The following is a 24,847-nucleotide window of genomic DNA, read 5'->3' as shown; positions in this document are numbered from 1 at the left end:
CTTTCTGTGTGTCTCTCATGAATAAATAAATAAAATCTAAAAAAAAAGAAATTATATTCTAATAAAGTTGTTTTTAAAAAAGGACAGTAATGGCCACCCAGTGCCTTACTTTAGCAATCTTTGCTGGAGAGGGGGACCTATTTATGAGGTACCTAAAAGATGGTATATCCAGTGACAAAAGGTGGTCACATCAATAAAGCTTTGTTTAAGGACAAATCATAACCTCAGTTAGGAGTTGAGTGGTGCCATGGGTGGCCCAGAGCCTTCTGCTCCCTTACACTCTTCCCTAGTGGCAGTGGGAGAATTGCAGAACTCTGTGTCTCCCAGTTGACTCTCCTCTTTGTGCAACCTCTCTCTGTCCCCCACCCCAGCTGCTTTTCAGCCTCCTCTCTGAATTCACTCCTGTTTGCAATCACCATACATTCCTTTGTGCTTCTGGCTTTCCTCTAAAACATCATCAGTTAACCAAAACACATCAGCTATGAGTTGCCTAAGATACTCAAATAACATCTTTGTCTTACTTGAAGTTGCTAATAATTTGTACTCATATAAGTCATCTTCACTGTCCATCTCACACAGTGTGTTTATATACTGGGCACTGGCCTAGTGCCTTGCCCACAGGCATTCTGTTTGCTGCACTAAAACCGACTGGCTGGATCTATGCTCTCCTCCATTCTCTTCCAGTTGATAAGTACTCAGACTTATGGGCTCTGTGTTACCCATGTACTGAATCTACATCTGGCCCTAGGTATAAAGCACAAAAAAGGACTTCTGCTGGGAATATCTGGTATAAACAACATTCTTTTTTTTTATTTTTTATTTTATTTATTTATTTATTTATAATAGTCACAGAGAGAGAGAGAGAGAGGCAGAGACACAGGCAGAGGGAGAAGCAGGCTCCATGCAGGGAGCCTGACGTGGGACTCCATCTGGGTCTCCAGGATCACGCCCTGGGCTGAAGGCGGCGCTAAACCGCTGCGCCACCCAGGGATCCCCTAAACAACATTCTTATTAATGGTTCCACTGCTTATTGCCCAGGTGATCTACAATTTAGATACAGATGTGTATGTGTATACATATCTCTAAAGTTATTTTCAGTAATCATGTAGGTTTTTCTGATATTGTTTTCTGTATATGTTTTATATATAATGTGGGATAAAAAAAATCAGCTATATGGGGCAGCCCAGGTGGCTCTGCAGTTTAGCACCGCCTTCAGCCCAGGCAGGACCTGATCCTGGAGACCCGGGATCGAGTCCCATGTCGGGCTCCCTGCATGGAGCCTGCTTCTCCTTCTGCCTGGGTCTCTGCCTCTCTGTCTCTCTCTGTGTCTCTCATGAATAAATAAAATCTAAAAAAAAAAAATCAGCTATATGTGTATGTATATACATACATACGAAGAGACAAACACAGATAATGTCCTAACTGTACCCACTGAAGAGATCCAGAAACAATGACCAAACCAATACCAGTGAGCATTTCTAGCACCTAGACTGTTGTGCTGAAATACCATTCCTCACTCAAAGAAACCGGAACTTACTAGAGAAATGATGGATTCAGATCTGGGACAGGAAATGTATAAGATAATCCAGGAAAATCTTGTCACAGTTTGTCTTAAAAAAAAAAAAAAAAAAAAAAAGGAGCGCTTGGGTGGCTCAGTTGGTTAAGAATCTGCCCTTGGTTCAGGTCATGATCTCAGAGTCCTGAGATTGAGCCCTGCATTGGGCTCCCTGCTCAGCAAGGCATCTGCTTCTCCCTTTGCCCCTCACCCCACTCATGCTCACTTTCTCTCTCAAATAAATAAATGAAATCTTTTTTTAAAAAAAAGTACATATGTTTAACTGATTATTTTGTGAACAGTCATTGATATGCAATCCTTAGAGCTTTAATTCATTAGATCCTTTATTCAGCATTGTAAAATGATAGTATTCCAATTCTGTAATCCCATATTCCGGGGATGCCTGGGTGGCTCAGCGGTTGAGCATCTGCCTTCAGCTCAGGGTGTGATCTCAGGATCCTGGGATTGAGTCCTGCACCAGGCTCCCCGCAGGGAGCCTGCTTCTCCCTCTGCCTATGTCTCTGCCTCTCTCTGTGTGTCTCTCATGAATAAATAAAATCTTTAAAAAAATAAAAACAGACATGTAAGTAATATATATTCACTACAGAAAACTCAAAAAATATAGAACAAAAATCACTTAACATTTTAGAAAATATTCTATTTTTATAGATGTATTATATATGTTATGTGTACACACACATACAAATATGTGCATACTTGTAACTGGTAATCTATAATTACCTAGGTCAGACTGCCTTCCCATACCACCTCTGTGCCTTGGCACAGTTAACCAGACCTTCTGAGTTTGGGATCCTGACCTGCTGCTATCGGGTCCAATCAGTAACCCTGATCCAGGGTCCAAGGCAGTCTGTGTGTTTTGGGGAATACACAAAAAAAGATGGAGCATTCTGTTCCAAAAAAATTCCCTGAGAGAGCTGGATGTGTCAGTACTAATTACAGAATAAAGTAGAATGAATCATTAAATACTGCTTTCAGCTCCATGCTATGAGTGAAATAAAAGACGCAATGAATTCTTATACTAAAAATAACTAGTTGGGCACCTGAGTGGCTCAGTGGTTGAGTGTCTGTCTTTGGCTCAGGTCGTCTCCTGGGGTCCTGGGATGCAGTCCCGCATTGGGCTCCATGCAGGGAACCTGCTTCTCCCTCTGTCTATGTCTCTGCCTCTGTCTCTGCCCTCTGTCTCTCATGAATAAATAAATAAAATTTAAAAAATAAAATAACTAGCATTATATATGAAATTTCCCCATTTAGATACACATACACACACACACAGAGTCTTAAAATATCCTAACATCCTTGTATTTCTCTATGCCCACTTTATAAATGAGACTAAGGCACTGAAGAGGTAAAGTGACCTGCCTGAGGATGGAATAATAAAGAACAGCAGAAGCAGAATTACATCTAGTTAAGAGATACTCAGAGCGGTGTTTTTTCCACTAGACACACTATTCTCCAACTTTTCCCTTAAACAAATGGTGCACTTGTGGAAATAGATACTTGTGTATGTAGGTGGAACTGGTCAGTTGCATCTGATGATGAAGGGAAAGTTTATCTGCTCAGACCCTTTGAGGCCAAATCCAGAAGACAGGCCCAGATAGATATCAAGGTCAGATAAGCAGCAGAAGTCTGTAAACCCCAAGACCCATGCCAGTGTGCCTTGGTTCTTGGCTGGTAGGGAAGGATACTGAACTTTAGACAGAACTCTTGGCTCTAGGCTGGCATCCTGCTCTCTGGTGGCTCAAAGTCCATATCCATGGCATCACTGGCAAGTGGATCTGGCTTAAGGACTAGGCAAGGGAAAGCAGCCACATTTGAACAGTTCCTCTCAATGTTCAAAAGGAGAGGATTCTGGGGGCGTTCTGTGTATTTCTGGGGCTTTCACATATGTTCCTTCTCTGTAGTTACAATGCTCATACCACCTCCTCCTCTGTCTGGAAAACCTCTGATCACCACACATGACTCCTTTGAAAAGCAATCTTGAGCAATTCCAGGAAGAGTTATTTTCCTTGTCTTCTATGTTCCACTGCAGTTACTAAACTGTACTGCTATTATTGGTCTAATAGCCCATTAAACAGTATAAGTGGGGGGCAGGTCTACCTATTTCTGCAACTTTAGCATAAGCAATATCCAAGAAATAGCAGGGATCAAGGACTATTTGTTTAATAAACCAACAAGCAGGCTAGCCCGGGTCTCAGTGGTTTAGTGCCGCCTTTGGCCCAGGGTGTGATCCTGGAGACCTGGGATGGAGTCCCACGTCGGGCTTCCTGCATGGAGCCTGCTTCTCCCTCGGCCTGTGTCTCTGCCTCTCTCTCTTTCTGTGTCTCTCTCATGAATAAATAAATAAAATCTTTAAAAACAAACAAACAAAACAACAAGCAGGGGGTCCTTGGTGGCCCAGTTGGTTGAGCATCTGACTACTGATTTTGGCTCAGGTCGTGATTTCAGGGTTGTGAGTTTGAGCTCTGTGTCAGGCTCCACGCTTAGCGTGAAGCCTGTTCAAGATTCTCTCCCTCTCCCTCTGCCCCCCACCTCCATTCATGCCCCCCCTCAATTAAATAAACAAACAAACAAGCAAGCAAAAACCCCCAAAGGCACTATACTGACTAATAAGGGGAAAAATACTCAATTTCAATATTTAAAAGTATTTTAAAGAATTATATAATACAATAAAAATGAGAAAATGAAAATAAAATAATATGATAAGACTACTACCTGGCGTTTCTAAGACACAGACACAAATTATTATTTTTTTTAATTTTTTAAATTTTTATTTATTTATGATAGTCACAGACACAAATTATTTTACAAAGATGGAAATAGTACCATTTACTTTTGCCACACATTTTGAACTTCTATATCAAATCCAATTCTAAAACATGATTTTATTTATTTTTAAAGATTTTATTTATGTATTTGAGAGAGAGCGAGAGAGCAAGCATGAGTTGGGAGAAGAAGACTTGCCACTGAGTAGGGAGCCCAATGTGGGGCTTAATCCTGGGACTCCAGGACCATGACTTGAGCCAAAGCCAGACATTAAACCAACTAAGCCACCCAGGTGCCCCCAAACATGATTTTAAATGACAGTATAATGGGCCACTGAATAGATTTACTTAATCAAATTCCTATTGTTGAACATTTATTTTGTCTTCAGTTTTTATTAATTTTTTAAATTTTTATTTATTTATGATAGTCACATACAGAAAGAGAGAGAGAGAGAGGCAGAGACACAGGCAGAGGGAGGAGCAGGCTCCATGCACTGGGAGCCCGATGTGGGATTTGATCCCGGGTCTCCAGGATCGCGCCCTGGGCCAAAGACAGGCGCTAAGCCGCTGCGCCACCCAGGGATCCCTGTCTTCACTTTTTATTAACAGTTTTTGTAAATAATGCTTCACTGAACATCCTTATCCTTCACTGGCATCTTTAATTATTTTCTTGAGATAAATTACTAGGTTAAAATTGCTGGACAGGACGTTGCCTGGGTGGCTCAGCAGCTGAGCCTTTGGCTCAGAGTGTGATCCTGGGGGTCTGGGGATCAAGTCTCGCATTGGACTCCCTGCGAGGAGCCTGCTTCTCCCTCTATGTCTCTGCCTCTCTCTGTGTCTCTGATGAATAATTTTTTTTTAATATTAAAAAAAAAAAAGAAATTGCTGGATAGGGATACCAAATGCTCACTGAAGGCTTTACTCTTACTCTTTGGCCACTGGCAACTCTAGTCTCCCCCTTTAACAAATTTCTAGCATTTTAGTAGATGAAAAAGTAGCACCTCCTTGTAATTTTGTGTATCTGTGAGTACTAATGCAGTTCATCTATAAGGAATATCTCATGGAAAAAATAATCAATAAAAGAAAAAATAAACATCTCAGAGGAGTCTGCACTCTCCCTCTGTGGGATCTGACCAGGAAGCATGGAACTGTAGGGTCTCTGGCCATCAAAGAGCAGCAGGTGATTGGCCAGTGGGAATTAAAGCCTAGATGTCAATTCTGGTTTAAGATTACAAGTCTTGGCAAAGAGGAAATAGAAGAAAGCAGAAAAAGTATATGGCTGGTGGACAGAAAAGATGGTTTTAGAGAAGTCTGTAGGCTCTGAGACAGCTGAGAGAAGGGAGAAGAAAATAAGGCAGATTTTTAAAAAGCAAAAAGCAATATAGATATGAATTGCTCCCTTTTCCATAATTTTTCTAGAGATACAAATAAAGACTAGAATTGCATTCTAAATACTTTTGGTTGTTGGATTCAAATTTTGTGAAGGACATTTGTTGATTTACCACAAGAGATCCCTGCACAAGTTTATGGTCATTTTTACACGTTTATAGTAATTTGTATCCCATGTAAGATTCAATGAGCTTCATGGATTTGTGGATTGATTTGATTTCATCAACTTGGAAAGTTCTTAGACATTACAATTCAGATTTCCTGCAGCATTTTCTTTCTACTGGGACTTCAACTATATTATATCAGGTCATCTGACATTGTTTGGCAGATACAAGATGTTGTTTTACTCCCCTTGATCTTTTTCTCCTGGCCCTTCAGTTTAGAAACCCTCTGATCTTCAAGTTCACAGAACTTTTCTTCATTTGTATCTAGCCTGCTGTTAAGACAATCTAATATATTCTTTTTATTTTAGACACAGTATTTTTCATTTCTAACATCTCCATTTATTTCTTTTTATAGTTTTCAGTCTCTGCTGAAATTGTTATTAGATTTTATTTATTTCACAGAGAGAGCACAAGCAGGGGGGACCAGCAGGCAAAGGGAGAGGGAGAAGCAGACTCCCTGCTGAGCAGGGAGCCTGATGAGGGATCATGAGCTGAGCAGAAGTCAGACGCTTAACCGACTGGGCCACCCAGGTGCCCCTCTGCTGAAATTCTTTAGCATTTTTATTAGTTATTTAAAACTCTTCATTAGTTAATTTTACTGTTTGTATTTCTCTTGACCGTTTTCTTAAGACTTAATTTTTTTTAAAGATTTCATTTATTTATTCACGAAAGATACAGAGAGAGAGGCAGAGACACAGATAGAGGAGAAGCAGACTCCCTGTGGGGAGCCTGATGTCAGACTCAATCCCCAGGCCCAGGATCACGCCCAAGGTGAAGGCAGATGGTTAACCACTGAACCACCCAGGTGTTCCAAGACTTCATTTTTGAGTAATCTCTACACCCAATGTGGGGCTTGAACTCACAACACTGAGATCAAGAGCTGCATGCTCTACCAACTAAGCCAGCAAGGTGCCCCTTGACTGTTGAATGGACTGTTTGTTGATAATGAAATTTTCTTGCTTAGTATCTTATTTTTCTTATCATATACTAGACATTTTGTTATAAAAGTTTTTACTGAGAAACTGAAGTACATAATACCTCTAGAAAAGTTTACCCTTTCTTTTATCAGGCTATTAAAGTAGGAATCTAAGTAATTTTGATGTGTAACTGATCTGGGTCTGGGTCTTACTGCATTTGTACATCTGTTGATCATTAAATTGAATTTTGGGGGTAGGGTCTGAACTTCAGCAGACTTTGCTCATGGGAAGTCAGAAAAACCAGGGAAGGGTCTGGCCTATAGCCCATGGTGATTACCACCATTGCTTCTTCAGCTATAAGATGTCACTATTGGTTCAGGTGCAATTAAAAGTGTCTTTCTGGGGATCCCTGGGTGGCGCAGCAGTTTGGCGCCTGCCTTTGGCCCAGGGCGCGATCCTGGAGACCCGGGATCGAATCCCATGTCGGGCTCCCGGTGCATGGAGCCTGCTTCTCCCTCTGCCTGTGTCTCTGCCTCTCTCTCTCACTGTGTGCCTATCATAAATAAATAATAAAAAAAAAATTAAAAAAAAAAAGTGTCTTTCTGAATGGTCCCTTTCAACTGAATCCAGAAATGCTTCCAATGTTCTAAAAAATACAGTTCTGTATGGTGAAAGAGAGTGGTCTAGTTTCATTCTTCTGCATGTGGATGTCCAATTTTCCCAGCACCATTTATTGAAGAGACTGTCTTTCTTCCAATGGATAGTCTTTCCTCCTTTATCAAATATTAGTTGACCATAAAGTTGAGGGTCCATTTCTGGGTTCTCTATTCTGTTCCATTGATCTATGTGTCTGTTTTTGTGCCAGTACCACACTGTCTTGATGACCACAGCTTTGTAGTACAACCTGAAATCTGGCATTGTGATGCCCCCAGATATGGTTTTCTTTTTTAAAATTCCCCTGGCTATTCGGGGTCTTTTCTGATTCCACACAAATCTTAAAATAATTTGTTCTAACTCTCTGAAGAAAGTCCATGGTATTTTGATAGGGATTGCATTAAACGTGTAAATTGCCCTGGGTAACATTGACATTTTCACAATATTAATTCTGCCAATCCATGAGCATGGAATATTTTTCCATCTCTTTGTGTCTTCCTCAATTTCTTTCAGAAGTGTTCTATAGTTTTTAGGGTATAGATCCTTTTTTTTTAAAAAAGATTTTATTTATTTATTCATAGAGACACACAGAGAGAGAGGCAGAGATACAGGCAGAGGGAGAAGCAGGTTCCACGCAGAGAGCCTGACGTGGGACTCGCTCCAGGGTCTCCAGGATCATGTCCTGGGCTGCAGGCGGCGCTAAACCGCTGTGCCACCGGGGCTGCCCTAGGGTATAGATCCTTTACCTCTTTGGTTAGGTTTATTCCTAGGTATCTTATGCTTTTGGGTGCAATTGTAAATGGGATTGACTCCTTAATTTCTCTTTCTTCAGTCTCACCACTCTCTTTCACCATACACAAAGATAAACTCAAAATGGATGAAAGATCTAAATGTGAGACAAGACTCCATCAAAATCCTAGAGGAGAACACAGGCAACACCCTTTTTGAACTCAGCCACAGTAACTTCTTGCAAGATACATCCACAAAGGCAAAAGAAATAAAAGCAAAAATGAACTACTGGGACTTCATCAAGATAAGAAGCTTTTGCACAGCAAAGGATACAGTCAACAAAACTAAAAGACAACCTACAGAATGGGAGAAGATATTTGCAAATGACGTATCAGATAAAGGGCTACTTTCCAAGATCTATAAAGAACTTATTAAACTCAAAACCAAAGAAACAAACAATCCAATCGTGAAATGGGCAAAAGACATGAAGAGAAATCTCACAGAGGAAGACACAGACATGGCCAACATGCACATGAGAAAATGCTCTGCATCACTTGCCATCAGGGAAATACAAATCAAAACCATAATGAGATACTACCTCACACCAGTGAGAATAGGGAAAATTAACAAGGCAGGAAACCACAATTGTCGGAGAGGATGTGGAGAAAAGGGAACCCTCTTACACTGTTGGTGGGAATGTGAACTGGTGCAGCCACTCTGGAAAACTGTGTGGAGGTTCCTCAAACAGTTAAAAATAGACCTGCCCTATGACCCAGCAATTGCACTGTTGAGGATTTACCCCAAAGATACAGATGCAATGAAACGCCAGGACACCTGCACCCCGATGTTTATAGCAGCAATGGCCACAATAGCCAAACTGTGGAAGGAGCCTCGGTGTCCATCGAAAGATGAATGGATAAAGATGTGGTTTATGTATACAATGGAATATTACTCAGCCATTAGAAATGACAAATACCCACCATTTGCTTCAATGTGGATGGAACTGGAGGGTATTATGCTGAGTGAAGTAAGTCAATCAGAGAAGGACAAACAGTATATGTTCTCATTCATTTGGGGAATATAAATAATAGTGAAAGGGAATATAAGGGAAGGGAAAAGAAATGTGTGGGAAATATCAGAAAGGGAGACAGAACATAAAGACTCCTAACTCTGGGAAATGAACTAGGGGTGGTGGAAGGGGAGGAGGGGGTGGTGGCGGTGAATGGGTGACGGGCACTGAGGGGGGCACTTGACGGGATGAGCACTGGGTGTTATTCTGTATGTTGGTAAATTGAACACCAATAAAAAATAAATTTATTAAAAAAAATACAGTTCTGTGTTTAGCCTCCATGTGTGACCTATAGCATCCTCACATTCAGAGCACTGCATGCGAGTGGGGTATGGGTCTCAGACACTTCTAGAAACTCCTAAACTACTTTTCTTCTTTCTTTGTGGTTAAATTTTATCATATTTTTGCATTCTTATAAATTTTTACATTTTCACTTTTTTCCATAATTAGGCTAACCATGGATTAATGATGATGATGATTAGGTCTTTTCCAAGTACAAAAAGTTCAGTTTTATTATTCTTTTATATTCCTATTTAATTAGAAATGTTTAAACAGAGGGGCGTCTGGGTGGCTCAGTGGTTGACCATCTGCCTTTGGCTCAGGTTGTGATCCTAGGGTCCTGGGATGGAGTCCCACATCAGGCTCCCCACAGTGAGCCTCCTTCTTCCTCTGCCTATGTCTCTGTCTCTCTCTCTGTGTCTCTCCTGAATAAATAAAATCTTTTAAAAAAATGTTTAAACAGAATGGATATTCAATTTTATCAAATGCCTTTTAGGCATCTATAGAGTCATCACAAATGGTTCTAAGGAGAAAAATTGGTATAGTGATTTACATTAATAGATTTTTTGATACTAAATTAAATAGTACACCCTTATTAAGCTGTACTTCATCAGAGAATATTCTAACATGATACTGGATTCTACTTGCTAATATTTTACTTAAAATACAGGCATTAACACTGACAAGTGAGACTGGGCTATAGTTGTTATTTTTGTTACTTTTGTTAGGTTTTAATAGAACTAAATTTTTTTTAAAGATTTTATTTATTCATGAGAGAGAGAGAGAGAAAGAGAGAGAGAGGGAGGGGCAGAGACATAGGCAGAGGAAGAAGCAGGCTCTATGCAGGGAGCCCGATGTGGGACTTGATCCCGGGATTCCAGGATCACGCCCTGAGCCAAAGGCAGACCTACTCAACTCCTGAGCCACCCAAGCATCCTTTAATATAATAATTTAATTAAAAGGCTACACACTGTTATTTTTCCATGCATGTCTAGCCATAGCCACTGAGAGACACCAATGAGCTGCCTAATCACAGCACCTGTTCCTATAGCCTCAGCTTTATCTATTGCTCCTCACTGCAAATTGCTCCACCCAACTTCATGTTTTCTTCCAAGTCCAGACATTAATGCCCGACCCTCTAATTCAGGAGTCAGCAAGTTATGGCTTGTGGGCAGGCCACATATATTTTTTTTTTAGGTCACATATTTTTGCAAATAAAGTTTCCTTGGAACAGAGACACACCCATTCATTTAAGCATTGTCCATGGTTGCTCTCAGGCTACAATGACACTGCTAGTAGCTCAAACATAGTTCTAACAGGATGGAAGCACACAAAGCCTATGTTTGCCAACCTCTGCTCTAATTCTTGATTCTTTTAAGCCAAACCCCATCTTTTTCATCTTTTTGTTTCAGGGAAAGTGTACAAAAAGATACCCTCTGTCTTGTTTTTCTGAAGTCCACCCCAACTGAAAGAATGTCTTTAACTGGAAATGTAAACCCTGGTAGGCAGCCTTGGTCTCGCCTCAGGTGAGATTTCCTCAGAGCAAAAGAGGCAATATCACTTTTCCAGGTCCCCTTGTATCCCCAAGTAGTTTGAGATAACAATCAGGGAAGAAACTGTACAAACAAAAATATATCTTGCATTTTCAAGTTAAATACTGTTAGTGGGTAACTGAAGTGGCTCTAATATTTAGAAGTTAAATACAATTTGGCTCCTTACTTCTGAAAGCAAATTCTCCAGAGACATAGGATCCATCTTGCTGTAGACATTCCATAGACTCAAACTCACATCCTGCAACTGCAACATAAGGGCAAAAACATTGAAATAAAAGAGTCAATATCATTAAGACAATCAGAACTATCATAAATGACTATCTTGGTGAAAACTCAGTGATTAGAATAATAAATCAAATTTTTGTCAATTATATTAGAACCAATACATATTAAGATGCTGTCCCATTCAAGGAAGCTATCTTTACAGAAACTTTGGTACATCTTTTTTTTTTTTTTTTTTAAGATTTTTATTTATTTATTCATAGAGACACCGAGACAGAGAGGCGCAGACACACACACAGGCAGAGGGAGAAACAAGCTCCATGCAGAGAGCCTGACGTGGGACTTGATCCCGGGTCTCCAGGATCACGCCCTGGGCTGCAGGCGGCGCTAAACTGCTGTGCCACTGGGACTGCCCTTGGTACATCTTTTGAATACCATTCTGAGGACTCTACTCAGTGCCCTTTGAACTGTGTGTTTTTCCAGTCCAACTGGTGGGAACAGGTACTGTTCCTAGCCCTGAACATGCATCAGGCATTCTTCTTGATTACTTTTCATCAGATTTTTTTAACTGCCCTGGGTAGTTAACCTGACACATGAATCAGCATTAATACTCTGTTGAATACTTGGGATGGGTACAGGGTGGGGGAATCTTGGCAGATCTTTGGAGTTCTCTCTCTGGGCACTTTTCTTTTTAGTACTCTAGTTGCCTTACTCTCACCTGACTCTCCACTGCATCTTCTCAACTTAGGAAATACACTGGGTACACCCTCCCTGTGTCATAGGCCTGGAAATTTTCTTAAAGTAGTAAGCTAGTACAATCATAGAGCTGACCTTGTCTATTTCTCTCTCTCAAGGAATAACTATTTTTCATTGTTTGATGTCTAGTGTCTTGAAAACCATTGCTTCACATATTTTGTTTTTTGTTTGTTCTTTTGGTTAGGTTGAGTTCTCTCTTGGGAACAAGAGAAATCTGGTTCCTATTGTCTTATGTAAGTGACTTACTTTTCTCTTTCTGGCAGCTTTTTGTGATTTTCTTTTATCCTTAGTGTTCAAAAAAGGCACAGGCAGGCTTAAGGCTTTTTCCTTCCCATTTATATTTGTTCAGTCATTTAATTTAAAATTTTTAATTCTTTATCACTGAAAATGTTTATTCTTTTTTAAAAATTTCTTTCTGATAGCTCTGCTCTATCTTTCTGCAACTATTATTTGTTGGATATGAAGCTTCTTGGATTGGTTCTCTATGTCTTCTAACTTTTTATTCCTATTTTCTATCTCCTTCAATTTTTAATTTTACATTTTTAGAGAATTTCCTAACTTTACCTCCTCGCCCCTCTATTAATTTTTATCAATCATAATTTCCCAGAGCTCTTATTTTTCTTTATATTAATCTTTTACAACATAACACTTGTTCTATGGTCACCAAATCTTGTCTGGATATACTAATGAGAGTTTTATGTCTTAAATTTTGCTCTATTTTAATTACCTTTGGGTCTTATTCAATTGGTCTTTTTTTTCTTCTTTTTTTTAAATCTTGTTCTTTTCAAGTTATAGGTATTTATTTATTTATATATGTTTAGATTACTTATTTATTTATTTATTTATTTATTTGACCAATAGAGGGAAGCACAAGCAAGGAGAATGGGAGAGGGACAAGCAGACTCCCCACCAAGCAGGAGGGACTTGATCCCGGGTCTCCAGGGCTCAATCCCAGGACCCTGGGATCATGACCCAAGCAGAAGGCAGACACTCAACTGACTGAGACACCCAGGTGCCCCCAAGTTATAGGTATATAATCAAATGTCTGGTGATCTTTGGTTGCCTGGGTTTACTTCCAAATGGAAAGGCTAACTGGAAGCTTTATGCTCTCAGCAGAGTTTGTCAACTACTAGAAAGTGTTTTAGGGAGAGCAGATAGGGAGAAGGCAGTTATTCAGGAGCCCTACTCCCTTATATTCTAAATTCCAAAAGACTGAATGAATATATTTGGCCTCTTTGTATTCTGGAACAGCTTTTTAAGCATCAACAGATTTTTTTTTTTTAAAGACTTTATTTATTAATTCATGAAAGACACACACAGAGAAAGGCAAAGACATAAGCAGCAGGAGAAGCAGGCTCCACACAGGGAGCCCATGTGGGACTCCATTCCGGGACTCCCAGAATCACGCCCTGGGCCGAAGGCAGGTACTCAACCACTGAGTCACCCAGGTGTCCCTGGATTTGATTTTTTGACAGTGCTGAATCTAATTTCTAATTTTAAATGCAAACTTTGATTTTACTAGTAATTCTGAGACTTATAATAGTTCATATGTCATCCTTCTCCCTTTTTCTGTGTGCTCTACCTACTGTATCTCATTTCTCTTTTTACAAACTCCATTCTTAAAAGGTACAAAAGAGGTATTTTTCTCCTTTTTTAATTCCAGTTCCTGGAGAAAATCTTTTTAAAAAGCATGCTGACCTATCTCTGCATCTAATATGCTATGGTTTCTTGCTTGTATTTTGTTGAATCTTTTCATAAGTTTTACTCTACTTTTCAATATGAAGATCTTCTGTTTGTCCATAAAAGGGTAAACGAATGTCTGCTCTATAGTTACTCTCATTATTCAGAAGTTTCCTATTAGAATTCTCTCCCTGGAGAGCTGGTTGATACAAATTTCCATTACTAGGTCACAGTATCAGCAGCTGGAGAGTTGAATAAGAGGAAGCTGGAGGCAGGGAAAGCCCTATCAGAGGAACTTCCCTGTGCTGTTTCCAGGAAGAGTTCTCTATACTTATAATTCAGTTTGGCCCAGCCTAAATGCCAAGTAAATCTTATGTGGATATGGCTTCCTTTCTCATGCTGGCATGCAGTTCAGTACATCTGGGACAAAACATCCTCTGGGTTAATGACTTCTTTAAAATTCTTAAAAGAATTTTTAAAAATTAAGCTTTAAGTGTCTGTAGTTCTCCTCTTGGCCTTCATTAAGGCTCCAGAGTCTTTCTGACACAGGCAGTTATCAGGCCTTAGGTGTGTGATCCAGAGTGGAATACTGCTCCATATCCTATAGGCTGGTAAGGAAGGGAACCAAGGTAGGGGAGAATGAGAGAAAAACAAAAGGAAAGTATTTGAGAGAATGACAATTAGCAGCTACAAAGAAAGGCAGGATCTAGAGAAAGTGATCTTGAGAGAAGACTTATAATAGCCTCACTATATGACCTGTGCAGTTTCCTCCTCACTGTCCATTCTACCCCATTAAAACACCACCCTACAGGAAAGATCTGCATTATCTATTATCTTTTTTATTTTTAATATTTATTTATTTATTTATTTATTTATTTATTTATTTATTTATTTATTTATGACATAGAGAGAGAGAGAGAGGCAGAGACACAAGCAGAGGGAGAAGCAGGCTCCATGCCGGGAGCCCGACGCGGAACTCGATCCCAGAACTCTAGGATCACGCCCTGGGCCAAAGGCAAGCGCTAAACCGCTAAGCCACCCAGGGATCCCCTGCATTATCTTTTAAATTTTTTTTGGAAGAGGATTTTACTGGGGTGCCTGGCTAGCTCAGTCTACGCAGAGCGTGAGATTCTTGACCACAGGGTCATGAGTTCAAGGCCCATGCTGGCCATGGAACCTACTTAAAGAAAGGAAGGGCATTTTGCTCCTTTTGGGTATGTCTATATAGTGCAATGCACCTTAAGGCAGGAGCCAGAAGGCCTGCCCCATTTGGTTTGCATTAACCCTGCAGCCTCCTAGTGTACTACTTTTTTTTTTTTTATAAGTAGGCCCCACACCCAGCATAGAATCCAGTGTAAAGGGCAGCCCCGGTGGCGCAGCGGTTTAGCGCCGCCTGCAGCCCAGGGCATGATCCTGGAGTCCCGGGATCGAGTCCCACGTCAGGCTCTCTGCATGGAGCCTGCTTCTCCCTCTGCCTGTGTCTCTGCCTCTCTCTCTCTCTCTGCTCTCTATGAATAAATAAATAAATTCTTAAAAAAAAAAAAAAAAGAATCCAGTGTAGAGCCCAATGCAAGGCTTGAACTCAAGACCCTGAGATCAAGACCTGACCTGTGATCAACAATCGGACATTTAACTGAGCCACCTAGCCACCTCATGTCCCTACTCTTCTAAATTAAAGAGCATAGAGGGGCCTGGGTGGCTCAGTTGGCTGACTCTTGATTTTGGCTCAGGTTGTGATCTCATGGTAGTGAGAGCAAATGGTGGCAGGCTCCATGCTTAGCAGGGAGTCTACTTCCTTCCCTCTCCCATTGCCCCTCCTCCCACTCGTGCTTGCTTGCTCTCTCTCTCTCAAATAAATAAATACATCTCAAAAAATAAAATTAAATAAACAAATAAATAAGAGAGCTTTACTTCCTAGCAGAGGCAGCTCCCATAGCTTTGCTGAAGTTCTGCTACTTATAGTCAATGTGAGAATACTATAGTTTGGAGCAAGAAAAGTAGAGTCCAACTGGTGTACTTCTCTTCAACCCTACATCCTATGTTCTTTCCACATTATAGATGTGGAAATCCTGTAATGTGGAAATCAGACAAGAATTCACTCAACTGATAGGGACAATGCTGCTTCTTGGAAGGAAGGGTAGTAATTAGCCCTGGGTCATGCCTCCAAAGGTTCCACCTACTTTATGCCTAATAGTATGTCCCCATTTTGAGCATGTCAATGCTCACTTCTTGTTTTCTTGCTGGGGGCAGGTCATCTCACTGGGAGACACCTATAGTGATGAGGCTAACCTATGAGGCCATCCTCCTTAATATGCACTCTGGGTGGCCTCCTCCTAGACTCAATCATTAATTCAGTTAACAAAGATCTATGTGTCATCTCCTAGATGGAAGGATTAGTGAAATAAGATACAGTTCTTTTTTTTTTTTTTTTAAGATTTTATTTATTTATTCATGAGACACACACAGAGAGAGGCAGAGACACAGGCAGAGGGAGACGCAGGCTCTATGCAGGGAGCCTGACATGGGACTCGATCCTGGGTCTCCAGGATCAGGCTCTGGGCTGAAGACAACGCTAAACTGCTGAGCCACCCAGGCTGCCTGAAATAAGACACAGTTCTTGACACAAAAGATAACCCTTTTTTTTTTTTAAAGATTTTATTTATTTATGAGAGACATAGAGAGGGAGAAGCAGGCCCCATTCAGGGAGCCTGACACGGGACTTGATCCTGGGTCTCGCCCTGGGCCGAAGGTGGCACTAAACCGCTGAGCCATCGGGCTGCCCAAAAGATAACCTTTTTATTCCTCTAGTATGCTGTACTTATCCAAAATTCTGCACTGTCCTTTTCATTGCTCTTGAACAGTTCTTCAATTATATGAATTTCTGAGATACGAACAACAATGAAAAAACTGTTTTTGTTCTCAAGGAGCTTCCAATCCAGAGGCCAAGAGTGGTGGGTACATGAGCAGGGGTGTGTGAAAATGTGTTATATAGGACAAAAAAAGGGACACCTGGATGGCTCAGTGGTTGAGCACCTGCCTTCAGCTCAGAGCATGATCCTGGAGTGCTGGAATGAAGTCCCACATCAGGCTCCCCACAGGGAGCCTGCTTCTCCCTCTGCCTGATCTCTGCCTCTGTGTCTCTCATGAATAAATAAATAAAATCTTAAAAAAAAAAAAAAAAAAAAAAAACAGGACAAAAAAAGCTGCAAGAGGAATCAGCCTACAGTGCTACAGAAGTACACAGAAAAACAGTGGATTCGGAATGGGGAAAAGAGAGAAAAGAGGACAGAGAGAAACTCCTAAAAGAAAGGACACAGGAGTTTAGTTTTAGGACTAGCTTTGCATAGCATCTATTTTCCATTTCAGGTTCTTTAACTTGCTCCATACTCTTGAGAGACCACTGCTAGCTTTTCAGAGTGTTATAATGATCACACTCACACTGTAGGGGCCTGTCATAAAGACAGCAAATGGCAGACAAAAGTCAGGCATACTGCTTTTCATACATACCTCATATTTCATGGTAAAAAATCCATCCCCTCCAATGCCCTCAAGTGCAAAGGCTTGTACAATTGGCCATTTCTCTACTACAAACATATCAAATATCTGCAAATGACCTACAGGAATCAAATAAAACAACATGTATCAAATACCATCCTGGATATAACAGTCTACACCTGATCTAATGTGGTTAGACAGGCATCATATCTTACAAGTTCACCAACAGCCATATTTAGCAAAATAAAACAGATAAAGTGGTTAGATATTAAAACTAGAAATATAAAATGAAAGCCAAAGAAAATTCAAACCATAACAAGTTACATAAATGCAGATTTCTCTATAGTATATATTCACATTCTGGCTTCCTAAGTAAGTAAGTTAGTAAATAAATAGTGGTCTATTACATCTGATTTGCATCACTTAGTGGATATAATTAATAACAGACCCAAACTTGGCTCTTCCCCCTTAAGAAACATAGCCAATCAACTTCCTCAAGGGAAAAGTACCCAATCAAAAATTTTCCTTTCTTAGAGCAATAGCTCCATTGCATAAAGTTTTTTTTTTAAGTAAGATATAAGCACCACTAAACTTGTTGATTTTTTCCTTTATTTTTACACATCATTTTCGAGCCTTACTGTAAGCATATTTTTAATAGCTACCGGAATTACTATTTCTTATTAACAACAGGCTCCACAGCTATACTCTACTATAGTTAAGTGGCACAGCTAGATGGCAACTATGATAAATCCCTTATAGTTCTTGTATCTGACTAGATGGCCTGCTGTGTTGTTATAGAAATTTCAGTTATGAGTACCAGCTTGCACAGAAAAATCCCCAAATTTCATTCTGCTTGATTCTCTGCCTTTAGTGAAAATAGATCAATGCATTTCCCAGCTGAATGCTTCCAATGGAAGGAGAAGTAGAAACACTGGATTCACACATCTAAGCAAGGTTCTGATACAGCTTGCTGTCAGATACTTACCTTGGGAGCTGTAAGGAATGCCAATTCTACTACAGTCTCGAACCATGTCCACAAAGCTGGCAATTTTAAATTCTTCTGCAGCTTCCTCATCTTCATACTGAAGAAGGAAATTGAGAGGAAAACAGGCTCTGAGGAGATATCATGCAAAACCCCCTACTTTCTTGGTATTTTATCAGAGTTCTCTCAAATGACTTTTATAGAGGACAGCACCTAAGAGGGTGTTTCCAAAGCCAAATTTTTGTGTTTGCTGGTCAGAAACACTTGTCATTCCTTTGTCTTAACACCATGCATAAAAATCACTCAAAATGGATCAGATACCTATATGCAAGACAGAAAACTTGCTTCAAAAATTCCCCAAAAGCTCATATGGAAAGAAGGGTTCTTCCCAAGTTGTTCAAGGGTCAACTGTACATCAGTATCTTTTATGATTTTTATTTTTTTGTTAGATTATAAGTCTGTTGTGTTATTTTAGTGATTGCTTAGGATTTATAATAAATATCTTTAACTTAAAAAAAAGAAGTAAAGGTTTTTGACCCATATTAGGTCACCATTTCCATGAAATCCTAAATCTCAAGTTCCAATTGCCAGCCAAATTCTTCCAAAGAGCTCAAAAGGAAACAAATACCAAAAAAATCCAAACACAGAACTGTTACAAAAGCTTATCAAGGGCAGCCCCGGTGGCTCAGCGGTTTAGCGCCGCCTACAGCCCAGGGCGTGATCCTGCAGACCCGGGATCGAGTCCCACGTCGGGCTCCCTGCATTGAGCCTGCTTCTCCCTCTGCCTTTGTTTCTGCCTCTCTCTCTCTCTCTTCTCTCTGTGTATTCTCAGAATAAATAAATAAAATCTTTAAAAAAAAAAAAAAAGCTTATCAAACTCTCCTGAGGCAATCCATGGCACTAGTCCCCCTAAGAGAATGGGTGCAGGCTGGTGATAAGCAGGACAGGAAGCTAGGGTGACAAGCCTATGACTAGGTCCCAATTTGAAGAGTCCCTTTGTCTATCAAGCATACAATTCATCTATAAAGTAGCCTCATAACGAATTATAAAAAGTTCCACGAGAACAACTTTTTTTGTGTAATGATATCCTGCAATTTGATTTTTTTAAGGGGCCTCCTGTTCCAGATCTATACTTTCCTGAAAGAGTACCCTTAGTGTCTCTAAGTGCCTATTCTATCTTTTCTCCTTACCTCATTTTCGGTCATGCAGTGGAAATGCAGATTTCTCCAATGTGCCACATAGGGTATGAGATAGCGATAGTTTACAGGATTACAATACAGATGGACACTATCTGATTTAATCAATATAATTACATCTGTAAGGAAAACACAATTAAATCACAACCCTGTCAAAGGCATTTCCTTTACACATTTTCTACTCACATAACTAATAATACCACTAAAACTATTTCAGAGACATGGAACAAAACTCTAAACTGAAAGTTCTTTAACTAGGCAACTTGCCTCAAAGTGACTTGTGGAACACTCACATGTGGGGAGCAAGGATTTTCTAGTTCCCATGAAATGCTCCCACTACTGTGACTCTCTGGTTACGACAATGGAGGCACAGAATAAGTCAAAAGAACAGCCTTTGGGGTGTTCTGCTTTTGCAAAGTTGAACACTGTCAAATCTGTGGTACCAGACTTAGCTGTGTACTTTGCTACACAGATAATACCAAATGGAAGCTTGATAGCCTTCCTAAAGCCACCGAGGCAGGAAATATCATCAAATATGGCCAATGATGGTTCTTCTGCAGACGTCAATGTCTAAATCTCCTGGCTATCGGTTCAAGGCAATCATGGGCCTAACAACATCACTGTTCAGCTCTGGGAAGGGTTACTGTGTAAGGGGTGAACTCTGTACACAGGAAAGGCTGAGAGGAAGGAAGTAGGGGCCAAGTGGATAAAGCTTCTATAAATAGATTAGCAGCTTACAGACTTAAGGAATAACCATGGATATTGGTGGGTCAAATAAATAAAACAATCCCAAGGGTGCAAATAAACCTAAATAAGTTAATAGAAGAGCCATGAAATGGGGCAGGAATATTAAAGCAGTTTTAAGATTGAGAAAGAAAGCAGTCATAATTCTAGAAGAAAAGCAGAGCTCCATTGCATGGCTCCTCAGAAACCAGAGCAATCTGAGGCATCTCTCTAATAAGATGATGCTAGGGAAGTTGCTGGAGGAGGCGGCTGGAAGTAAGCAAAGCGTGGAGGCAAGGAGCATCTGAAACAGCAGGGTTAGGGCAATGCCAACACAGTCACAGCCATATTCTACAAATGTCTGACAGCCCATATTCTACAAAAACCTAAGTCTGATGAATATGGACTGCAGCTGACCACACCACTGGGTGGCCTCTTAAAACTCCATGATGCTCACTTTTGATTTTTCAAAAATCATTCTGTGTCTCACACCCAGTTAGACGCAGGTGTCCAGGGAACACAGTCTGGAGTAGCGTATTCACTGCTGACTCTCAGTTAAGCACTAGAATCAAAAGGGGGCAAGGGATGGGACACAGGTCACCTCTTACCCTGTTGATCTTCATATAGGCCTTCTAAGAACCTTGCCCTGAATCACTTGTAGATTGTCTGCTGAGGAATGAGTTTGAAGTCACCTGGAGAGCCTGAGGGGGCTTCCTGCATAGACTGTGTTCTACACTAATGTGTAACACTTCACAAGGAATTAGGATCCAGTAAAAGAAATAGTGCAACAATTACTAAAATTAAGCCTTCTCAGAATCTCATAGGACTCTGATATCATTGCTCTGAACTAAATTAACAGAGTAAAAGATGAAAGTGTAAGAAAATTGGATGAATATGTAAACTATTTTTAAAGCTTTTTAAAAAATAAATCCTTCATGTAGGCTTCTTTTCCTCTCATATAGAGATCACAATGTAAACGCATAAAGCCTGTGATCTCAGCTTGCCAACTACTTGGATTTAAAAAATGAATTTACTAATTCATTTTCAATTCATTAATGATTAATTCAGTCAAAGAAAATACTCATTTCATAAGCAACCATTGTGCCATGTGGCAGAATAAAGACAATGATAAACAAAAAGCACACCTTTGAGGATTTAAACTATTTCTTTAATTTCAGTACTACAATATCCTTAGCAATTTTGGCTGCAGTGAAATATGTGGCTGGTATAAGCATCTGTCTTTCTGTAATTCTAAATGGCTGCCAAGATGAATTCCTTTTTTTTTTTTTTTTTTTTTTTTTTTTTTAAGTAGGCTGCATGCAAGGCTGGAACTCAGGACCATGAGATGAAGACCCGAGCTGAGATCAAGAGACACTTAACTGACTGAGCCACCCAGGCACTCCAAGACGAACTCTTTCTAAACCAGCAGATGTTGTCAGCATAAAGCAGCATTTTTAAAAATCAAAATCTAGGGGATCCCCTGGGTGGCTCAGCGGTTTGGTACCTGCCTTTGGCCCAGGGCGTGATCCTAGAGTCCCAGGATCTAGTCCCATGTCAGGCTCCCTGCATGGAGCCTGCTTCTCCCTCTGCCTGTGTTTCTGCCTCTCTCTCTGTGTGTGTCTCTCATGAATAAATAAATAAAATCTTTTAAAAAAATAAAAATCTGAAATTGAAAGAATTTTTTTTAAAAAGATTTTATTTATTTATTCATGAGAGATACACACAGAGAGGCAGAGACACAGGCAGGGGGAGAAGCAAGCTCCCTGTAGGGAGCCCAATGCGGGGACTTGATACTGGGACCCTGGGATCACACCCTGAGCCAAAGGCAGACGCTCAACCATTAAGTCACCCAGGCGTCCCTGAAAGTGAAAAAAATTTAATGGAAGTTATAATTGCAGCCTGCTTTTTCTGTACTTCCTAGTAAAAAGGAAATCTTTAATCAATAAGAATAAACATTGTTAAGGATTTTACCACAGAAGAATTTTCATACACATTAGACCAGGGTTCCTTAACCTTAGAACTACTGACAGTTTAAACCAGATCATTCTTTGTTGCGGGAGGGGAGAGTAGCGCTGTCCTGTGCACTGTAGATGTTTAGTAGCTACTCTGTCCAGTTTTGACAATCAAAAATGTCTTCAGATATTGCCAAATGTCCATTGGGGAATAAAACTGCCCCTACTTTAAAACCACTGCACAATATCCACTGCAAGATTACTCCAATGTCAATATTCAATATCATATGTTTGCTTTCATGTACTCCCCAGCTGCTTGACAAGAGCTGTCTGTCTCTTGACCAGTTTGATCTGTCTATTCCTGTGTCTCCTGATCCATCTGGCAGACAAGTCATGATGCTAAGTATGTGATATCAGAGACAGCTCCTGGGCATCAGCCCACAACAGCATCTACACAGGGAGAGTGTCTCAGAGCTGAAGAAAGGGGAATGTAAGCAGAAAGCCTCCATTGTAATCATGGGCATCCTCATGAATTAAAGTCACACAGAAAACAATTCCCAAAGACAGAGCAGGACAAAGAGCCTTTGTTCCTAAGCTGAAAATCCACATGAAGTCTTCCTTGTAGGAGTAGCCTGGAGGCTCATCCTTTACTCACAACTGAATGTGCTTTCACAGGACAACAGCATATAATGTGAACCTCCCAACAAGTAAAGGCAGTGGGCAATTCAGAGGAAAACTGGTCTATCTTGCCAAGAAGATATAAAGTCAAACTGATACACACTTTTTCCCCTAAAGCCGTTTTACCCACTAAACATATTCTTAAAACTACTTGTCACTAGTTTTGTATCAACCAGCAGGTTACTAACAGGAGTGTACTACATAATACTATACATACTTACCATCTAGAACTTCTTCAGAAAACCCTGTTTTCTCAAAATCACTTGTATTCTGATTGTACAAACCAAACAGAAGATAATTTGCCAGCTCTCTGCAGCCTTCATTGTACCTGCTATCAATTCCTGCAAGGCAAAGAAGGCTCTGATCAGCTGTACTATGGGACACAAATGAATCCTAATGATTTGCCCTGCTTACCAGACCCTGATGATTAAGGCAGAAGCTCACATCAGTTTTATCCAGAAATCAAATTAAGCAACTCTGTGAAAGAAGCATCAAGTACTCTTACTTGGACTTCAAAATCTATATAGTTTAGACAGTTAAATAGCATACATTATTGAAGTTATTAATTCTAAAACACAATTTTTGAGTATAGAAAGCAGAAAATATGGTCCAGGTTCTGGCATGGAATCTTTTTCAGATGGAATAGGTATATGGGATAAAAAATATTCACTTCTCAAAGACAGCTTTACTAAAACATGAAAGATAAGTAAAAGTAGATTAAGGTGGCTTGAAAAGTACTCAAAGAAGTGAAAAAGAGGACAAATGACACCCATCATTTCACAAATATTTATCAGGCTCAAGGCCCAGAACTGTGTTGGATGCTGGAGTGTGTGGTAAACATGCCTGCAAATGGCCACCATGAAGCTTACAGTCTAGTTGGGCTGAGGTCAAAGACAAAGAAATTAAACAATACTGCTTCCACTTCTACCTGTCAATGGCATGGGCATATGTACTACCTGGTTCCTGAGTATCTATGAAAGCCCAGAGCTATGACTCTCGGCAAACAGAACGTGTCACAGGCAGGTGGTAGGTAGCTGTCTACATGAGGCTGAGGAAGGAGTTAGAGCAGAAACAGCTCCAAGAATAGAAATATGGCTGGAGCCTGGGAAAAGGACCATTAATGGTAGCTCAGACAAGTGAAAAATAAAAAGTAATGGTCACTTAGACCACAGGGGTCCAGGGACTACCTGTGGCAAGGAATTCTACTATAAGAGAACTCCCTTCTCAGTTGAGATAAAAGCAGCACAGCCCTGTTCTACCCCATTCAGTGCTTCAGTGAAGGGAGGGGTGAAAAAGAATCAAAAGCCAGAATGGACTCGCTTATCCAAGTCCCAAAGTTTAGAAGGCCACAGAGTTAAAAATAAATAGTAGACTGGGCAGACCTAGCCTCAGCATGTCCACTTCTAATAGTTCCAGCCACATAAATTGCTGACATGAAAAAGACTGACCATGTAAACTTAAAGGCAAAAGAAACTATATGTAGGCACCATGCTTTAGCTGACAAAGTTGTTTCTCATAGGGATCATAGGGGTTAATAATTCTGATATGGATATATATGTCTATTGGAATTCAGTAAACTGACAGTAGATGATGGCTGCCAATTTTTTTACTGGTGAAGTAGTTTATAGACATTCAGAAGGGGAAAGCTAGAATAATCTATCTGGTAATTGGGTAGGCTTGAGATATTAATATTAATTCATGTTTAACTTAATATAGATACAGATGACTCATAACATTTACAGGTAATGTACACATAAGTATTTTGTTATTTTTGTCAGCTACCCTATGGCCTAAAAGCAATGACATCCCAGTAGTAACAAGAGTGTATCCAATGCCCAGATCCTGGCTTCTAATACCATTCTCCAATAGAAGGAACCCCAGCACTCCTTAGAGAAATGCTGATTCTAGGACTGGAACAGAAATACAAAATAAGCCTAGAGGATCTTACAGTGCCAAAAAGTACAGAAGTACTAAACAAACAAAACTTTGGTGGGGGGGCATATTTCAAATGGAGGTACACAAAATCAACTGATATAACAGCTTAAGTAATGAACAGGTGCTTTTATTCATA

The 24,847-nt window shown here is 40.2% G+C and overlaps 1 protein-coding gene across 5 annotated transcripts in view; it reads right to left on the bottom strand.

Moving 5' to 3' along the window:
• The window catches only part of DNAAF9 (dynein axonemal assembly factor 9), a 190,207-nt gene that overhangs the window by 92,487 nt on the left and 72,873 nt on the right, over positions 1 to 24,847 (bottom strand). For all 5 annotated transcript variants that reach the window (XM_049100735.1, XM_049100736.1, XM_049100734.1 and 2 more), the window contains 5 exons: positions 22,998 to 23,117; positions 19,418 to 19,542; positions 18,231 to 18,327; positions 17,258 to 17,364; positions 11,259 to 11,336 (listed from right to left, as the gene is read on the bottom strand). In XM_049100735.1, coding sequence (XP_048956692.1) covers positions 11,259 to 11,336; positions 17,258 to 17,364; positions 18,231 to 18,327; positions 19,418 to 19,432 — 297 coding nt within the window. In that variant the 5' untranslated portion in view covers positions 19,433 to 19,542; positions 22,998 to 23,117. The remainder of the gene's footprint in view (positions 1 to 11,258; positions 11,337 to 17,257; positions 17,365 to 18,230; positions 18,328 to 19,417; positions 19,543 to 22,997; positions 23,118 to 24,847) is intronic.

This window comes from Canis lupus, chromosome 24, assembly GCF_003254725.2.
Source record: "Canis lupus dingo isolate Sandy chromosome 24, ASM325472v2, whole genome shotgun sequence".
NCBI lineage: Eukaryota > Metazoa > Chordata > Mammalia > Carnivora > Canidae > Canis > Canis lupus.
The sequence above is the reverse complement of the archived record's forward strand: the minus strand, read 5'-3'. Positions and strand labels throughout refer to the sequence as shown.